This window comes from Lissotriton vulgaris, chromosome 1_2, assembly GCF_964263255.1.
Source record: "Lissotriton vulgaris chromosome 1_2, aLisVul1.2, whole genome shotgun sequence".
In the NCBI taxonomy this organism is placed as follows: domain Eukaryota; kingdom Metazoa; phylum Chordata; class Amphibia; order Caudata; family Salamandridae; genus Lissotriton; species Lissotriton vulgaris.
Window position 1 is genome coordinate 203060094 of NC_141686.1, and position 20180 is coordinate 203080273.

At 43.1% G+C, this 20180-nt stretch overlaps 1 protein-coding gene across 1 annotated transcript; it reads right to left on the reverse strand.

Annotated features, from left to right (window-relative positions):
• Positions 1 to 19002: 19002 nt before the first annotated feature.
• LOC147734945 (olfactory receptor 5AR1-like) lies at positions 19003 to 19947 on the reverse strand. Its single transcript, XM_086952529.1, has one exon. It carries the CDS (start codon positions 19945 to 19947, stop codon positions 19003 to 19005), a length of 945 nt encoding a protein of 314 aa, XP_086808655.1.
• Between the last annotated feature and the right edge of the window lie 233 nt (positions 19948 to 20180).

The window sequence follows — 20180 nt, forward strand, 5'->3', positions numbered from 1 at the left end:
TTACAGAGTAACCACAGGCTGACTTGCACAGATCAGGATTTGGATGATCGCAGAACGATCGCGCTGAAAGTACACATAAGGGAACTGATCGTAAGTATCAGAATATGGAGAGATCTAGATAGATGGGAGGAAAGATGGTCCAGAAAGGGCTCTGTTAGACGGAGTGTACTTGAGGGCTCCCAGGACACAGATTTGATGCGAATGGAAGCCTTCCCTTTGCGGGAAATCGCGAATGGAAGCTACGTCCATGTGCCTTGGACTAGGGGGGATTTGGCGGCATTCACCAATTCCTTCCCAAAGCTTAGGGATAATCCTGTCGAATGGTATAAACAGGTAGAAAGATTTGTGAAGATCTCAAAGGTACTGTGGGTCGACTTGAATACACTGTTCGACATCGTGGTACCCGGAGATTTGTGGACGGCGTGCAAGCTCAGTGTTGACTGGCCCACTTGTGAGCCAACGAGAGAAGCCAGGACGAATGGTCCATCTCATAGAGTCATGGAAAAGTACGAGAGGGTAATAGCGTGGTTAAAAGAGAAAGTGCCGGTACAAGACATAGACTGGGTAAAGATAGATCGAACTACCCAAGAGCCGAAAGAGACAGTGCATGAGTTTTACGAGCGATTGCTGAAAGCATTCAAGCAGTACAGCGGGTTAGATGTGATGGATCCCAAGGACATAGGACAATTTGTTTCAAAGTTTGTCTTAGGATTAAGACCAGAAATATGCCTAATGATCCAACAGCATCTGATCTGTTGGCAGAACAAACCTTTAGACGAGATTTTGAGGTATGCAAGGTACTGTAGTGACGAGATAGACTCGAAGGCGAAGAAGCTTAAAGAGAAGTTAATGCTAGTGCAAATGCAAGCTGCTGGAAAAGATAAACCGCGGCAGCAGGGAACAGGAACGCAGGCAAAGAAACAGAATAATCAGAGCAGAGACGAGGAAGAAAGACCGAGACCGAGAATGGATATTGCGACATTGAAAAAGACGACGAGATGCCATCAGTGTAATGAGGTGGGACACTGGCGACGCGAGTGTCCTTACAATGTTGAGACAGGGGAATTAGAGCAGGAGGAGGAAGAGGTTCAGAACAACGTGGTTAAGGGAGCCACCGCCCCGAAGGGCAAATTTGTCAAAGGGGGGACTCAGACTCCTCGAGCCCCGTTTCCTCAACCACCTCGCATCTCAAACGGAGGGAAAACCTACAGACAGATGCCGTTGTTTGTAGGAGGAGAGGAATGTTACTACGTTGATCCTCTTACAGGGCAGCGGGCAAGTAGGGACGAAGACTGTACTCTAGGAGCCGCCTTGGAAGTAGATCAGAGAGGACCATACGTAGAGGCTGAAATAGCAGGATGTCCTACAACCTTTTTGGTGGATACAGGGGCCACTCGATCCACGTTGAGATCTGCAGTAGTCCCGGGTCTGCCAATATCAGGAGAAATGGTTCAGGTAGTAGGAGTTGCAAACAAGAGGATGACGAATCCTCTGACCGAACCAGTGTCAGTGAGGATAGGGAATTACAGTGACGAACACCAGTTTGTGATCTGCGATTCTAGTCCTGTGTGCTTATTAGGGAGAGACTTGCTGTGCAAACTGAATTGCACGATACATTGCACACCTGAGGGAGTAGAAGTGCAGACCAATGATGAGGACGCAGATTTCAAAGTTGTGAACTCAAGGGAATGTGTGGAACTTTACCCTACCTTAACAGTGGAGGAGCTTCCACAAGATTTGAGAGAGAAAGTCTCAGCTGAGGTATGGGATTTTACCGGGGAAGAAATAGGATTGATCAAGGGAGTGGAACCGGTAAAAATCTTGGTTAGACCCCATGCTGAGTATCCAAGAACACCACAGTATAAGCTAACGCCAAAGACGATTGCGGGAATAAAGCCTGTGATCGAATCCATGATTAAGCAAGGAATACTGAAGGAGATCGTGGGAAGTCCATGTAACTCCCCGATCATGGGTTTGCAGAAACCTAGTGGAAAATACAGAATAGTGCAGGATCTTCGAAAGATTAATAACATTGTTGTTTCATGTTGTCCAGTGGTACCGAATCCATCAGTGATATTGTTTCAGATACCGTTCCAAGCTGAATGGTTCACAGTGATAGATTTGTGCCAGGCCTTCTTTTCGATACCGTTAGATGAGGAGAGCCAATATCTTTTCGCTTTCAAACTGGAAGATCGCGTCCTAACATGGTGTCGTATCCCTCAGGGGTATACAGAAAGCCCATCGATCTTTAACCAGTTATTGAAACGAAATCTTGAGAGTCTAGTACTGCCCAAGAATTCAGTTCTGGTCCAGTACATAGACGACCTCCTGGTTGCGTCAGAAACTGAGGAAGCTTGCAGAGAAGACACCATCACCTTGTTAAATCACTTGGCTGAGAACGGACACAAGGTGTCTCCAAGTAAATTGCAATATTGTAAGACTGAGGTGCAATACTTGGGCCATAGGATTGAAAAGGGAAAGCGGAAGGTGTCTCCAGACAGAATAGAGGCGATTATGAAAATGAACGCGCCTACGACACAAAGAGAAGTCAGGATGTTTCTAGGCATGGTTGGTTATTGTCGACAGTGGATAGCAAACTTTTCGCTGAAGGCAAAACCGTTATTACAGCTGACGCACAAAGGAGTAAGTGATCCGGTACCATGGGACAAAGATTGCTTGATGGCGTTTTTGCAGCTGAGGGAGGACTTATGTCGCGCCCCGGCGTTGGGAATGCCAGATTATAAAAAACCTTTTTTGCTTTACTGCTGCGAGAGAGAGGGATGCGCTTTAGCGGTATTAGCACAGGTCCATGGAGATGCGCGCAGGCCAGTGGCGTACTTTTCGGCTACATTAGATCCAGTAGCCGCAGCGTTGCCCGGATGTCTCAAATCCGTAGCTGCAACGGGTGTCAGCATTGAAAGGTCTGAAAGTGTAGTTATGGGTCATCCGTTAGAAGTGTATGTACCACATTCTGTAGAACTGTTAATGACAAGGACTAAGACTCAGCATCTGACGAATAGCAGGCTCACACGCTACGAGCAGGTCATACTGGCTGCCGAGAATGTGACCCTAAAGAGATGCTCTGTCTTGAATCCTGCAACCTTGATGCCACTTCCGAATGAAGTGGAAGATGAAAACTGTACAGAACATGACTGCCTCGATGTGACTGAACTATGTACCAAACCGAGACCTGATATCGTAGATGAGCCATTGACAGACCCAGACGAAATTTTCTTCGTTGATGGTTCATGCGTAAGAAACGATGTCGGTCAGCTGAGAGCAGCTTATGCAGTTTGCACGATTACCAGAGCTATAGAAGCCGCTTGCCTGGAAGGAGTACGCTCCGCACAGGTAGCTGAAATTGTGGCTTTGACTCGTGCTTGCTTAGCAGGCGAAAGACTTCGAGTCACCATATACACCGATAGTCAGTATGGTTTTGGCGTAGTTCATGATTACGGGCAGTTGTGGTCTCAAAGAGGTTACATGACTTCCTCGGGTTCTCCTATTAGGAATGGAGAATTCGTGAAACTACTGTTAGAGGCTTTGCAAAAACCTTTGGCCATAGCTGTGGTCAAATGTGCAGCTCATACAAAGAATACGGATTTTGTATCACTAGGAAATAAATATGCCGATGAGGTAGCGCGTTATTGCGCAGAGCAGGGATATTCTCACACTGATGCAAAAGTGGGGGGAATCCAGGAAATGACTGAATTGACCATGTTGTTAGACACTGTAGATACGTGGGATGAATTGAGAGCAGTACAGGAAAACGCACCAGATGAGGAGAAAAAGGGCTGGGAAACAGCTGGGTGCGAGAAAAGTGAAATGAATTTTTGGGTGTCTGCCGACGGAAGGGCAGTATTACCAAATGAACTCATTAGTCCCATGGCAAGGAAATTGCATGGATCAGCACACATAGGAAGAGATGCTATGGTGAGAGTATTCAGACAAACGTGGTTTAACCCTAAATTTAGAGTAGCGGCAGAAGCAGTGTGTCAGCGATGTACAATCTGTCAGCAACTAAATGTGGGTAAGAGAACACCAGTTACCTTGAGTCACATAGGAAGGTCTGGGGGGCCTTTCAATAGGATGCAGATTGACTTCATAGAAATGCCTCCATGCAACAGACTCAGATACGTGCTAGTGATTGTTTGTATATTTTCTAGATGGGTTGAGGCTTACCCTACACGTAGGTGCGATACACTTACAGTAGCAAAATTGTTACTTAGAGAGTTGATACCGAGGTTTGGGGTGCCATCCTCTTTGGAATCGGACAGAGGAACTCATTTCAATAGCGAAGTGGTGAAGATGCTGTGTTCAGCTTTAAATATTGATCAAAAGTTACACTGCAGCTATCGACCAGAAGCTTCAGGGATCGTAGAGCAAATTAACAGTACTATCAAGTCCAGACTGGCTAAAGTTTGTTCATCGACCTCCCTGAGTTGGCCAGACGCACTTCCAGTAGTTCTCATGAGTATACGTAGCACACCAGATAGGAGAACAGGCCTCTCTCCACATGAAGTGCTAATGGGGAGAGCTATGAGATTGCCATCGGTTCCGACTGCAGCGCTAGTGAACATCACAGACGATTTGATCTTGGACTACTGCAAGGGACTATCTGATGCCGTAAATTCTGTGTCCCTCCAGGTCCAGGCTGCAGAGGTTCCATCAGTACAAGATTTGTGCCATGATCTGAGTCCAGGAGACTGGGTCCTGGTGAAGAAACATGTCAGGAAGAACTGCTTAGACGTGCGTTGGCGAGGACCGTTTCAAGTCATACTTGTAACGAATACCGCAGTGAAGTGTGGAGGGCTGCCAAACTGGATACATGCCTCACACACCCGAAGAGTGCCAACACCTCCAGAAGACACAGCTCCTCTCTCGGAGGAGAATCCGACGGGAAGCGGAGAAGCCATAGAGGGGGAAAGCCAAGCTGTGGAGGTGATCGAAGAAGCTGAAACCGTGTTGGAACAGGGTGACGAAGGTCAGGACACGAGTGAGACCGAAGTTGCCTCAGGAGAAGAAAGTAATTGGGAATCCGACACAGATATCGAACAAATTGAGAGTGACCAAGAGAAAGGTCCTGGAACAAGGAGCGGAAAGACGGAAAGCAAAGAAGCCAGTTGGCCGGAAAGAAGGAAAAGGCCAAGTTCGGAAAGGAAAAAGGAAAGAACTCTTGCCCCGATCGCTGAAGAATCGGATCAGGAGGAAGAGACGACAGATTCAGGAACTGAGAGTCCACGAAGATCGAGAAGGGTACGTGTGCCCTGCAGAAGGTACGCCACCCCAGAGTGGACTTATCTAGCAGATGTATTGGGGACAGAAATCTGGGAGAGTGAAGAGTGTGAAAGTAACCACTCGCGATCCAGTCGTGACAGTGGAGATATGGATGGTGGCGCCTGGGCTTGAGACTGAGGGGTTACTGACTTTCACACTTCCCCGACCCCCACGTTTGAGTAAAATTCAAGATCTATTGTTGAAAAGACTACAATTTCCAACAGGTGGTCGGCAAATGACAGAGGAAGAAGAAAAAGTTATTCGTTTTGAACTGTTAATTATTGTTGTGAAAGCTGCAGGTCCGACAATAATTGTGGATGCATAAAAGACTTTTTTGTACGTATGTTATAAAGAAGAAGATAACCTAGCGCCGAGTGGAAAGAAGAATAAAATTAGGGATTACATTTAGAGGACGGAGAAGGGCTAGGGTTGTCTGCTGCTAAGAAGAGAAAAAGACATTGTGGTGAAAAGATACCCTGTTGAAAAGCACTTTAAAAGACTGTGAAAGCAAACAAGCAACCAAAGACTGAAAAGAGCACTTTCGCTAGAGAACGAGGTACGCTGTTTTGATAACATGGAGAACGGCAACCCAAACAGAAAAGCTAGATGTATAATAGGTACACTTATAGCAATAGTGATATTTCTCATAATCATAGTAGTAACGATATCTTACATGACAGGACATGAAAACGATAAAAGTATAGCAAAAGTGAAAACAGTAACGACTTTGAAACCTGCTCTTGTGGGAAAGAAGGAGGAGAGCAATGTTATACGTGAAAAGGCGTTACTTGCAGAGGAAACTCGTAGATTGCACATAGACGAGTCACAGGGAAACTTTAGGTCAAATGCATATGCCAAATTATTGTACGAATATATCGATGCCATGGAGGCCAAAGATTGCTACGTTTGTATGCAATTGCCGGCTTCGGTAGATGAAGGCATTAGGTATCACCATCTCCCATTGACTTATGGGATAACATGTAGTTTACTGCTTAGTATATTCTACGGTAGAGAAGGGTTTGAGTACTACTTTTCAAATTATGATTCGGTACTGCCTGAAGTTCCGAATTATAAGCAAATGAATAAGTGGGACTATTACAAAAAGGAAGATAGACTGGCTAAATTCTTTCTTCCTTGGGACACATTAGATACATCATATGCACGTAGAAATAATCTGACTTGCAAAGTATCAGAAGTAGAGAAAAGGTTTATAGCACAAGTAGATGATCGATACAGACGGCAGAAGATTCTAAAAATGTCAGGACAATGGAAAATAGACTGGACAGAAGAAGAGAGGGCACATAAAAAGAAAGGTAGCAATGGTCCAATAGCATTGGATAGAACGCAGAAAGGAAAGTTATGTTTAACTCGAAGCAAAACGTATTATGAGAGTGAATTTGTAGGTGAAGTTAGTTGTGAGCACTCTTTTAGACTGGAGTACTACACCAAGGATTTTATGAAAGGGATGCAAGCTATTCCGAATGTGTATTTTGTATGTGGGAGAAATGCCTATGTAAAACTTCCAGATAATTGGTATGGTTCGTGTTACTTGGCAATTGTCTTCCCCAAAATATATCATGCAAAGGATTTGGCGATAATAGAAGGAAAGGCTTCGAGGAGAACGAAAAGGGAAGTAGGAAATGCAGAAGTAGTAGGAGATGTATTTGGAGCGATGTTTCCATTGTTAGGTTTGATTCTTAACGATGTTAAGATTAGAAGGTTAGCGACAGTCGTGGATAGATTGTCTGCCAGCACTGCAAGATCATTAATGTTAGTAGAGGGTGAGATGCAGTCGATTAGAGCAATGGTTTTACAAAACAGACTTGCTTTAGATGTAATATTAGCAAAGGAAGGCGGAGTTTGTAAAGCTTTGAAAGTTCAGGAATGTTGTACTTATATTCCTGATAATTCAAAACCACTTGAAAAAGTCATACAGAACATTACACAGATTCATCAAGAAATTGAAGATTTATCAAAAGTAAATGTTTGGGAAAAAGTAGGAAATGGAGTGGGAAAAGTTGGAAGTTGGTTTGCTAATATAGGCAAAGGTATAGTTTGGTACATATTAAAGCCTGTATTAATAGTAGTGATTTGTATAATTACGTTATTAGGATTAGTAAAATTGTATAAATGGTATAGGTCGAACAAGTTACAAAGATCGATGAGAGACCAAGAAAGGAGACTAGCTGTTCTACAAGATCAACAGTATAAAAGTCTGAGAACACTTGAGTCGATAAAAAGAGGAACAGATGTAACTAGTTCTATATAAATGGACGTATTCAAATTGCTTTCAGTGATGACTCCTAGAAGTCATCAAAGGGGGGAACTGAGAGAGCGCAATTTGAATAGGAAGTATACAGTAGCCATATTTAGACGTGTATGTTATAAACGTAGGAATAAAACGTGTATCGTAATGTAAAGTTGGCGACTATAGCATAAAGGCCAATGGATGTGATAACATGATATAGGAAATGTAAATGTATTCACACGTTAAAATGCATTAGAGTTAGAAGACCCGTATACATGAAGGGTAAATGTATAGAAATGTGTAGAAATGCTTAGGAAATGTAGAAACGTGCACAGTAGAATTCGTGTACGTGTGCAACTTTAAATGTGTAACTTTGCATTGGGAAAAGCGGCGAGAGAAATGTAACGTGGAAAGGCGTAAACGTTGAGAAACGTGGATAAATGTATAAGAGAACTCACGTAAAGATGTAACCAAGGAAAATGTATAGTTTATATTCTATGTAGTTGTATTCAATGTATTTCACATATTTGATGTAAAATGTTTAAGTATAACTAAAGCTTTTGCTAAAGTACGAATATATAAAAGTATGCCAAAGGTTATACTGTGTAGAGGGCTTTTTTAGGAATGCTAGAAGAGTTAGGTCATTTATGTACGCAACCTAACTGGTCAAGAGTTCGAAGGAGCAGAGTCGCATGAAATGTAATTTAGTGGTCTTGTGAAGGTCGTAAATAGCTTGATGTGGACATGAGAGCCGAGAAGTCTAGCACTTGTTAGATTTAAGGTGACAATGCCGGACGGAGCTTATTGCTCGAACGTGAGTAGAGACACTTTTAGGTGGACTATGTTTTGACAAGACCATTCACAGGACCTAGCAGGGTCAAGTTAAGAGACATAAAGTTAAGGCCTTGTCCAAAATTCACATGTTACATGATCTGAAAGAATCAATAAATGTCGACGATGAAATGATGAAGATGACATCCAAAGGAGAAGGGTCAACTTAACGGACGACGCGAGGAGTGACCAATGGAAGAAGCAGGAAGTTGACATCATCGGGGAAAGTCCGTGGTGGGCGTCAAGGGGCGTTCCAACCACACGGTGATTGTGTATTTTAGGGACAGCACCCCGGGGAGGAGAGAGCAATTAGCAATAGGCGAAGGCGAGAGCGAAGGCAAGGGTAGATGCCTTGAGCAGATGCGCTGAGACATCAGAAGCGCAAGGGAGCAGTAGGCCGAGGACCCTTAGAGAGCGGATGGGTAGGCAGATAGGGTACTGCTTCTGAACTTAAGATTTCCTTTAGAGGCTAAAGAGAGTTTGAACTTCTTTGGAAGTCAAACTGCTGACACCTTTTTAGGGAAGAAAACTTGCGAAGTAGGGTTGTCACATAGCATAGAGTAGGGACAGTTTTAACTCGATTATTGTTTTTATCTTACTGCAGATGACGCAGAAGGAACCACTTCACACCGAAGCTTAAAGCGACTGATATATTAATTGATTTTGTATTTTGTATTCTTTTGAGATTATATCCTGAGTGGATTGTATCGTATTCAAATTAATCTTTATATAAACTTTTGAAACTTCATCAGTTGTAAGTGGTTCTTCAGAGTGGCGTCAGTTAATGGGGTTTGTCTAACCAATGCGGGGGTGGTCCTTTCCTCAATGACAGATAATAGCGGTCCAAAACAGATGAATGGGATTCTTTATTAAATTTATCATAATCATAAATTGATATCAAAATCCCGTTCCCCGCAATAGCGAGTTGCTGTTGTGTGCAAAGTGCGTTTTCCGAAGAAACGCCACCTGTACCGAATGCCGCTTGAGCTACGCCACAATCCTACGGATGTTTCTATGGTCATTAAGGTCCCTAATGTTCTATGTGAGAAACCGTACCTGTGTATTTGCTTGTTGTCCTTCTATGTGATGTCTCCTAGCATGCTGCACAGTGTGTGCACTCTTTACATATGGTCCTGTAATGTTTGAACTTATTTTTTCCCATAACAAATAAAACAAAACTTCCACGACTGTTAGCATATAACCTCTGCTTGGCTGAACATCTGCCCTCCCATGCATGCCCAAAAAGGGGCACAACCAAAACCAACAATGCAAAGATCGTGGTAAACACATGGGCGGTGGATGTCACTCGACCTGAGGCTCCCCTGACCATGTAGCAGATAGTTATGGTAACATCATGTAAAGGTAACTGTGCTTGTATATATCAGCTCCCACAACAATATACACAGCGTGTCCCCTCATCTTAATAACTGGATTCTTTTCCATATATATAGCACAAACTACTTGACAGTCTCGCTGCACAGAGCTTTATGAGCAGGAGTCCTTTGCACAGTTCAAAGCATCAAGGCGCAGTACCCCAACCACATGAGGACATTAGTGGAGCCTTCTTACCATAAATGCCGCAGTGCCTCCTCTCTCTATTAAGATTTGAAACAGGAGATGGAATAGTTTCTTGTAGGATGAGCACTGGAGCTATTGCTGTGCTTGTCATGAGCCCTGAATCACTTTGTAGCTATCCAGGCAGAGCGGCAGACCGCTTGGCACAGATTGCGATTATAAATTATTTTTGGGGGAACAGCGGGCAACAACTCTAGTTTCCACCTTTCAATTTTCTCTTTGATCTCAGCTGTACATTTGATTCGCTTCATGAGTCTTTATTCATTTTCACCGTTGGTCGTCCCTGCAGGATTTAGGCGATGGTGTGTTCTTGCTGAGATTTCCTTTCGCGTTATCACTTCATGGGACTTAACACTGTTGCTTAGGTCCTGACTCAGGAATACGTAGTCAATAGTTGTTTGATTAATAAAATTAATTAATTTGTTTGTTTGTTTAATAAAATTTTCTTGAACTTAAAAATAGTTGTTTGATTGTTAAAAGGGAGGGGGAAAGTTTCCCATGGGCATAACACACCCACTATATCTTGGACAGATTGGAAGTTATAGGTTTCAGGAAGCCCTTAGAACTTTTAGATTTGCGGGACATTCCAATGCTTCCTATTTCAACCCCCATATGATGTATTTTAAGGTCCCCCAAAAGTATTATTTCTGAGCCGGAATTCTGTGTTATTACGTTGTAAAGTTGTTGGATCATTTGGTTCAATTTTTCAGTTGTGGCCATTCCCTAGTTGTTGGAGTAAACATTGATGATGAGTATGGTGGTTCAGCCATCTGGGCCCATGATGCCCTTTAGGATACCTGCTTGAAACATTTCTGATTGTGGCTTAGGTCCAAATATGTTACATTAGTGTCTTGTGTAATGTCAGTTGAAGTCCCACCCGATGGCCTTCTGGTCAGATGTGTTTTCTTAGCTGGGTTTTCATATTCTCATAGCGATGTGGGGGAAAGTGTCCATGTCTCTTTTAGGCAGATAATATCTGCATTGTTAAGCAGTACATGTATTTTGTTGCTTTTTACCTGACTTTAACATGGCGGCCGAAATTGCCCTCAAATGCGCCCGGAGCTGAAGCTCTGTGTCGACCCTGCTCTCCAGGCTACAGAAGGGATTTTTGCAGCACCACACCCCGGAATAGAGAGCATGTTCCATCGCCGGAATTTGGTTGGAGGTGCATGGGTACAATATCAATGCCCTAACTTGTGTAGCTGGCCCCGAAATTGGAGTTTTTGGTTGCACACACCGGTGAGCAAAATAGCGACTGCCCCCGAACTGTCTGGTTGCGGATCATCCTAAATTTCAATTTGTGACTTTGCCAGCGGCTGGTTGCTGAACCTTTACAAGCACCCTTACAAGCAGGCATCAGGCCGGACAGAGCACTCCTATAAGACTTGGAGAATCATTTGACCAATGTGATCAATTGGAGAATCATATGACCACTACTACAGCTCCCGGTATGGGAAACTCCTGAGGCATTGCAATTGTCGACCACAGTCTCTCATGGACGTCTTTACTTTTCCCTTTGTCCTGCCCACCATTTTGCGGCTGTTCTCTGCAGTTTTTTCCTGATCCCCGACCCGTCATCCCGTCCATTCCCTCATCTTCCTACCCTTTCCCCTCTTTTTTCCTTTTCCATGATGGCCATCAAGTGGTGGATGACCGACAATTATCTCATGCTCAATGCAGATAAGTCAGAAATCATGCTCTTTGGGTCGGCCCATCAAATCTGGGAACAAGATTGGTGGCCTGTAGAATTAGGCCATTGTCCAGCCCCAAAGAACACCGTCCGAAACCTAGGAATAACCATGGATGATCAGCTGACGATGTTGCCACATGTTAATAAAGTGGTACATACATGCATTGGCCTAATGAAAAGCCTTAGAAAAATCTTTAAGTGGCTCCCTCTGTCTAGTCGGAAACCACTAATCCAGGGTCTAATTACCAGCCGATTAGACTATGGAAATGCGCTATTGGCGGACATCAACTCTACCACCATAGCAAAGCTCCAGACCCTGCAGAACAGCGCAGCCAGGCTTACCCTGGAACTGCCCCCTCGCACCCCCTCGGCTCCCTGTCTCAGACAACTACACTGGTTGCCGGTCAACAGACTTATTAAGTTCAAGGTCTGTTGCCTAGTACATAAGCCTTTAAACGGACAGGGTCCCGCCTACCTAGAAACTAAATTGCAAAGGTACTGTCCAGAGAGAAACCTGCGTTCGTCCACCCAACTACTGCTAAAGACGCCAAAAGTTCGGACAGTTAGGAACGGCGACAGATGCTTTTCTAAAGGCGGTCCTACAGCCTGGAACTCGCTTCCCCTGGACCTAAGAACAGACCCCAATTTAAGAACTTTTCGCAAGAACCTCAAGACATGGCGCTTTAAACCCTGAGACACTCTCTCTTCTTATAAATCTGTATAAAATTGTCACCCTGTCAGCGCTACAAGACCTAATGGTGAGTTATGTGCGATATAAAAACAAATACAAATACAAATACAAATGCAAATTTTCCCCCTTGAGGATCCTCAAATGTTTCTTCCCCTCTCTGTTTTGCCTTTTCTCCATACCCTCGAATCCCTCCCACCTCCCTTGGTGTTGTGACTACGTCCCCCCTCCGACGACACTTAATGGAACTCTGCCTGAGGAAATCTACTATGTTTGTATATTTATGTATATAGGGATAACTCTAATCACTAGTATAGGCAGTAGACCATTGTACCATCTACCATTCCTATGTGACTCTTAGAGTATATCCATTCATATCCCTTCCCTATGTATATAGAGATAACTCTAATCACTAGTATATGCAGTAGGCCTTTGTACCATCTTCTATTCCTATGTGACTCTTAGAGTATATCCAGTCATATCCCTTCCCTATGTACATAGAGATAACTCTAATCACTAGTATATGCAGTAGACCGCTGTGCTCTCTACCATTCCTATGTGACCCTTAGAGTATATCCAGTCATATCCCTTCCCTATGTATATAGAGATAACTCTAATCACTAGTATATGCGGTTGACCTTTGTACTATCTTCCATTCCTATGTGACTCTTAGAGTATATCCATGTGTATCCCTTCCCTATGTATATAGAGATAACTCTAATCACTAGTATATGCGGTTGACCTTTGTAATATCTACCATTCCTATGTGACTCTTAGAGTATATCCATGTGTATCCCTTCCCTATGTATATAGAGATAACTCTGATCACTAGTATATGCGGTAGACCTTTGTACTATCTACCATTCCTATGTGACTCTTAGAGTATATCCATTTGCATCTCCTCCTTGTGTGACTTTACATCTTGTACACTTGCAATTTTTTCTGTTTGTATCCTTTATGTAACGCATGTAATCCTAAGTCCTTATGTTTCTCAACTGGTTCTTATGTAAAGCGCTCTGACACCTTCGGGTAAAGTTTGCGCTATATAAAATCGCATAAATAAATACATAAATAAATATTCTTTTTTTGTTGAAGAGATTTTTATTAAACTTTTGCAAAAGAAAAACAATAGACAAATCATATACAGATTGGAGTAATAACATGGGAACATCAATCATAAAACATATTAAGTTATTCAAATGTAAAGGTAAAAAAGGGCAAAGAAAGAGGAAAAGGCTAGAGGGATAGAAAAGAAAGAAAAGCAGGAGAAAGAAGAAAAGAGAAGAAAGGGGAAGAAAGGGGGAAAGAATTTAACTCCGTGGGGATAGGAATGAGCCGATCAACTAGAAGATTTGGAAGAGAGATAGGTAGTAAAAGGAAGCCAAAGGAGATCAGATTTGATTTTCAGGGGGACAGAAGAAGAAGAGGAAATAGCAATTCTATGTTCAGCACAAATGAAATTCCACCATGTATGCACAGAAAGTTTAGAATTATCCTTCCAACAAGCTAGAATAACTTTAAAGGTGAGAGCGATAAAAAGGTCCAGTAATTTAAATAAATATTCTAATTCTACTAAATTGATGAAGGTGATGTGGCGGATCTTGTGGGCTGCCGCAGTTTCTCTTTATGCTTGGAGTTTGTTGCTTTACTGTTTGAAAGAATTGCTGTAAACCTGTCCCAAGAGGAGTCATCTGAAGTGTGCTGGACTGCCCTACCGTGGCGGGTGGAGACTTGCCGGCCCACCTCCTGTCCATTTATTCCTGCACTGGATGAGCAGATTATCGTAATCTTGTTGGCCCTCAAGCCTTTGTGTCCCGTTAAGGATACCCTTCTCAGGGGTTTATTTTGAGGGGGACTAATATTATGTGTGGATATTTTTCTTCTTCCACTGTCTGCACAACTGTTCTCCAGTCTGCAGACTGGGGTTTTCCCTCAGCACCTTTGCAGCAGTTTTGGTATCCTGCCAGGTTGCAATGGTGAGTACTCTGCCTGTGTAAGCAAGTGTCCTGTTGAACTGTATCCGGGTCGTGTCATTGCTAGCAATTTGGGGCAGGAATGGAATGTATTGAAGCAATGTGAGGATTTTTGATACGTTAAGAATTTCTATTTGCCCTTTGGATGTGTACTGCAGGCTAGATTTTAGACTCAGAGAAAATACACAATCCATTTTGCTAATGCTTAATTCTGCATGGAACACTGAAAACCTTATTTTCTTCCTTGGTGGAGGCTGGGATTCTGGCGGGGGATGATTTTGCCATTCAAAAAGGGAGATTTCTTGTACTTACTGAGCTCCAGTGACTGATGCCAACTTCACCAGCCTCTGTGCCATTCCTTGGCCCCTCAGTTCTCCCAGTTGGTCTCTTCTCCTGAAATTCAGACGTTTGGGGCTAAGTTGTTCTGCAACTTGTTGTCGGGCGTAAATAGTTAACCCTATGCTGTTTGAAGGTATGTTTGCATGGGCCTTTGGGGGCCTGCATTGGATTAGTTTGGGGATACCTTCTATATGTCACATTGGGATGCAGTACTGGGGTTCCTGCTGCTCGGAGGCTAAGATGCCTTGGAGGGACCAAGGGCTTTTTCAGTTGTATACAATGGTTGTGAACCTCAACCACTTAGGGATAGGTTGGTTGTAATATTTGCACCCGGGGATATGTTTGCCTCTACATCTCGCAAGGTGGATTGGCCCTGAAGGTCTGGAGGCTAGGTCTGACGGCGCCCACAATTCTCAGTATTATTTGCTACCTTTGTAGTCACCCTTTTTTGTGCTTCTGTTTGGTATATGGTATGTTTGAAGGCTCTGTGCCCAGCCAGGCTTTGTCATGCCGGAACCTCTCCCAAGTAGACAGAGCAATCAGTCTCTGATTTTTTTTCCTGCTTCTGTTGTTTCCTTAAGCATTTCTCTGCTCTCTAGGTAGGGTAATTTGTAGCTCTGAAGGGAGTATTTTCTACCACCTTGTTCCATTGGTTGCTGTCTATGTTGAATGGCCCTTCACTTTTTATCCCTGCATTGTTGACCTCAGAGGACGGTAGTTGTTTGCAGACCGATCTTTGTTGAAGTTTGTGACTGAACCATCTTGCCCATTTTACATCGATCTGGTTGGTTTTAGAGAGTCATTCATCAAGGAATAACTCTTATCTGCCATGTGCACACCTCCTATATTTGGCCATGTGTTATGAAGGCGGAGCAACCTATAATTTGTTATTTTTAATTCAGCTACAAGATTGACTATGACTGATGGAGTGATCCTTGTTTTTCGACAATGTCTGGGCATGCACAATCTGTCAGCAGTTTTGTGCTTTTGTTCACTCCGCAGAGTGTATAGTTTTTTCTTACCATGTCTGCCATGGCCAGCACCATTCAATCAATCAATCAATCAACCAGGGGACCCCTGAGGGTCTCAAGGCACTGGGGGGTGCAGCTCCAGCTCAGTCGAGGAGCCAGAACTTGAGGTCCTTCCTGAAGGTGTGCAGAGACAGGGAGCGCCTGATGTTTACTAGGAGCTTGTTCCAGGTCTTCGCTGCGATGTAGGAGAAGGCTCTTCCACCAGCTCTGCTTCTGTGGATGCGTGGGTTCTTTGCCAGGGTGAGGTCGGCGGAACGGAGGTTCCTCTTGTGTACTTGGAAGGAGACACTCTTGTTGAGGTATTTGGGTCTGATGTTGTGGAGGGATTTGTAGACATGTGTGAGGAGCTTGAAGGTAACACTCTTCTTGTCGGGGAGCCAGTGGAATTCATCCTACACAATCTGCTTTGCATTTAGGGAGTTGCCATTGGTGTCACAAATGTTCTGGAACAGCAAGCTAGGATGGTGCTGAGGAAGGCAAGTGACGTAAGGGAATTAGTTCAGTGTTCAGCTGTGATTTAAACCCTGACAGGTGGTTGCATGTTTCCTGGGCACTGAAATAAAGGTTCTGAATAAAATCTCCTGTATTTTGAGACACAGAAGGAAATGGCCAAGAAATAAAGGGAAATGCGAGGCTTGACAAACAGTGGTCTTCAAAATAATGCACACTTCCATGATACATACCGGATTTGATCCTTAAAACTAGTGTGATTGTGTCCAGGTGTAACCCTCTAAGATTCTGTCTTCTTGTTCAGGCACATTCTTAAACCCCCTTTTTTTAAAAAACATTGTGTCTTAACTGAGCTTGTCACAATGTAGGTGATCTTGAAAAAATAAAATGATTATGGATTAAGCGTGGTGATGTCTGATGTTTGAAAATCTGATGACCTCATGCCCCCTAACAGGACTCTCTAGTCTCGGAGAAAAACACAACTCTCTTAGCCAGACCAATATCTCTCTCCAAAAAAAAGGTATGTTTGATGATATCAGAGAGGGTTTTGAGATCTAGTGTGACAGTATTCACTAGATGGACCCTTTTAATTTGTTTGTGTGTTTTTCAATGAGAGGTATCAAGACACAGAAGTTGCCTGTGTTTCATATTGCAGTGAAACAAAGCTTTGATTACATCTAGTGAAAAGCAACACAGTCCTTGCATTCTGGGACAGTATTGCAGTCAGTGTCACTGTTGTTGTTTGAGGAAGTCAGACTGTGCTTAACGTTGAGACTGTGCATAAAGTTCAAACCCAGCATAAAATCTTTTTTAGGTGGTCCATTGTTTTGGAAAGAAGAGAATCGGGATTGAAACCTTTATTTGTTTTGCACGCACTTTCCATATAAAGCTTTTTTCTGAAATGAAAATGTTTTTCCCAATGTCTATGCATGGGCTATCTTGAGGGATGTTTTAGGGGACACCCAAATGATAGAAAATTGTACCAACATCTCTTTTGCATCTCTCAAATGCCCGGGAGGCCTGGTCCATGCTGCAAAAACCACTTAAAAATCCTACTCTCTCCTAATCTTTAGGTGCCCATTGTACTTACAATGTGCTGGGTTTATCCAGCCTGTACATCCCTTGCACATCTTCTCTTTGCCTTATGGAAGCTGCGCTTGCGTCTCTGTTGTAATGAAGGATACTGGCACCCCAGAGTTCCTTTAGGAAAGAAATCTTATTTTATTGCAGTACAGATAAAGACGTGTAACCCATCAGCTGACCAGGCACCAACTGATCACACAATAAGAAGATAGAAAGTTTCTCTGCATGGTGCACTGACCCACCTTGTTTAATTTACTCGACCTACCTGAGCTGACCCTTCCTTTCTCTACTCAGTTAATTCTCACCTAACCCAGCCAGTTCAAGGCACATTTGCCCTGTGCTTGCCTTGCTTACCCAGGTGTGCCTCGTTGTTCATTTGATTACATTTACATTGACATATGCTGGCTCAACTCATCCCATTGCGTTCATCTCATCCATTTACTTAAGCCCTTCATCACACGTGTTACCACTCTAGTTACCTGTAATCACTTCACTTAACCACAGCTCACATCAGGTGCCTTGTGCTCTCATTGAAGGAGCTGTGGATGATGATTTTTATTAACCATAGTAGGTGCCTGCTGTATAATGATGATTGAGACAGTGTTGTAGTCTGCATTGTGTTGAAGGTCCGATTGAAAATATTTCCTTTCGTTTAGGTTGGTTTGTGACTTCACGTTTGATGTTTACTGTATGAAAAGTGGAGGAGGTAACAGAGAAGAAAAAGATATAAAGATGCAAGGTGGAAGGTGTACCCTAAAGCATGGAGTACAAAAGGAATAGGCTTATTGTTATCCAGGTTTCTTAGTCAAAATTGCCCACAATAGCTGTTGATGTGCACAATGAGAAAATTATTAACTGTTATGTTTCATATGTGAATGGGCTCAGAGACAATCTACATTGGTATAACATTACCAAAGTAATAAATGTGTCCTTTTGCAGATGGGAGGAAAAAACAAATACTCTACATATAGTAGAAATATTTCTATATTATCAAGCACAATGGGCTCCCAAAAAAGGAGGCTCCCATTAAATGACTACCTCCAAGCTCCACCTCTAGTCCTGCCCATAATTGTCCCTCCCCATTCCCTCCTGAAATTAATGAGTACCTGCACTTATTTTTCCCATTGAAAAAACTAGTGGTTAGGGAATAACCCCAGAATGATGTTAGGCGTGGAGGAGCAGGGACAGGGCTGAAAGTAGAGTGTCAGTGAGGTGGTCCACAGGCTTGGCACACTAGTTCTATATGTACCAAATTCTCAGGAATCTAATATCGGGAAGGGTGTTTGGAAATGGTAATTGAAAATGCTCAGCTAATGCATTGAAACAAAGTATTCCACAGGCAGGTCAATATTGAGTATGTAGGAGATGATCAGCAGTGAACGTTGCAGCATTGGGAGATTGTAGTGACTGAAGGAGAGGGATTGTAGAGGGCACATAGAAGGAAGCAGTGGCTTAAATGGTTACAGATGAAAAGGAGGAGATTTTCACGAGTAGGGGAGAGTAGGGGAAGCAGGACTGTGGATAGCAGACAGAGCATGAAAAGTTCATGATTAAATAGGTGGTTGATGAGGGATTCAGAATGTCTCTGCATGTGAGATGCTGCACATTGCAAACCTGTGTTGTAATGAGGTGCTGAGGAATGAGTGCCAGAGAAAGTAGCCTTGCTTCCGCACAGCCCTACAGTGACATACTTACTGTAGTTTAACATAATTTTGGTAATTCTGCATTACTCTTTGACGCATAGAAAAAAATATATACATATTCGCCTTAGGTGGAGAAAAGGATCAAATAAAAGCAAATTTACTAAACACAAAGCTTTAGATACCTCCTTTTAAGGCACAATTTCCTAGGTGGTGCATCAGGGCCTTTTTTAACTGCTGGTTCCTCAGGCTGTAGATGAGAGGGTTCAGCATGGGAATGATTACAGTGTAAAATAATGTAGCCACTCTGTCCTGATCCAGAGCATAACTTGAACTTGGCCTAAAATACATGAAGAACCCTGTTCCAAAGAATAAAGTTACACAGATAAAGTGAGAGGAGCAGGTGGAAAAGGTTTGGCATCTTCCTTCCAAGGAGTGTATTTTCAGGATGGTCGAGATTATCCTAACATATGACAAAATTACCACTGTCAAAGATCCAAAAGTCATGGTACCAGCCACAGTGAACAGGGCGACTTCATTGAGAGTGGTATCAGAACAGGAGAGCTTCAGCAGTGGAGGAATATCACAAAGGAAATGGGAGATAGTGTTTGGCCCACAAAAGGTCAACATGAAAGTACAAGTGGTGTGTACCAGAGAATTCACTAAACCCCCAAGATATGATCCAACCACTAGAGAGATGCATACTTTGTCAGTGATAATCAAGGAATAGTGCAAAGGATGGCAGATAGCTGCATATCGGTCATAGGCCATCATGGCCAAGAGAATGACCTCTGTACTGCCAAGTATGAGAAATATGAACATCTGCGCCACACATCCAGACAGAGACATAATCTGCCTATTAGAGAGGAAATTTACTAGCATGTTAGGTGTTATAACTGAGGAGTAACACAGGTCTATTACTGACAGGTTGATGAGGAGGAAGTACATTGGTGTGTGAAGATGAGGAGAGATCCTTATCAGAACTATGATGCTCAAGTTGCCCAAAAGAGTAATTATGAAGACCAGGAGAAACACCCAGAAGAGTGGTATCTTCAGTTCTTGAATATCAGTGAGTCCCAGGAGGATGAACTGCTTCACTCTGGTATGGTTCCCTTGCTCCATTCAGCGTCTTGCCAAGATGGTACCTGCATGAAAATGAATAACATAGGAAGAGTTTGGAAGAGTATTCTTCCATTTGCTTGCAATAGGATCATCATGGGCATCATTAATTTAATGTGATGGCCTACATCAGGTGAAATGATTTGTCCACTCCCTTATAATTAGGCCTCGGCAGAATTTCTGGGTAATCAGATTTATATAAGTAATTCAGTGTCCTCTTTGCCATGGAATGACTG

Bases quoted from the DNA above. Each gene is read 5' to 3' on its own strand.
- LOC147734945 (XM_086952529.1), bottom strand. From the start codon at position 19,947: ATGGAGCAAGGGAACCATACCAGAGTGAAGCAGTTCATCCTCCTGGGA.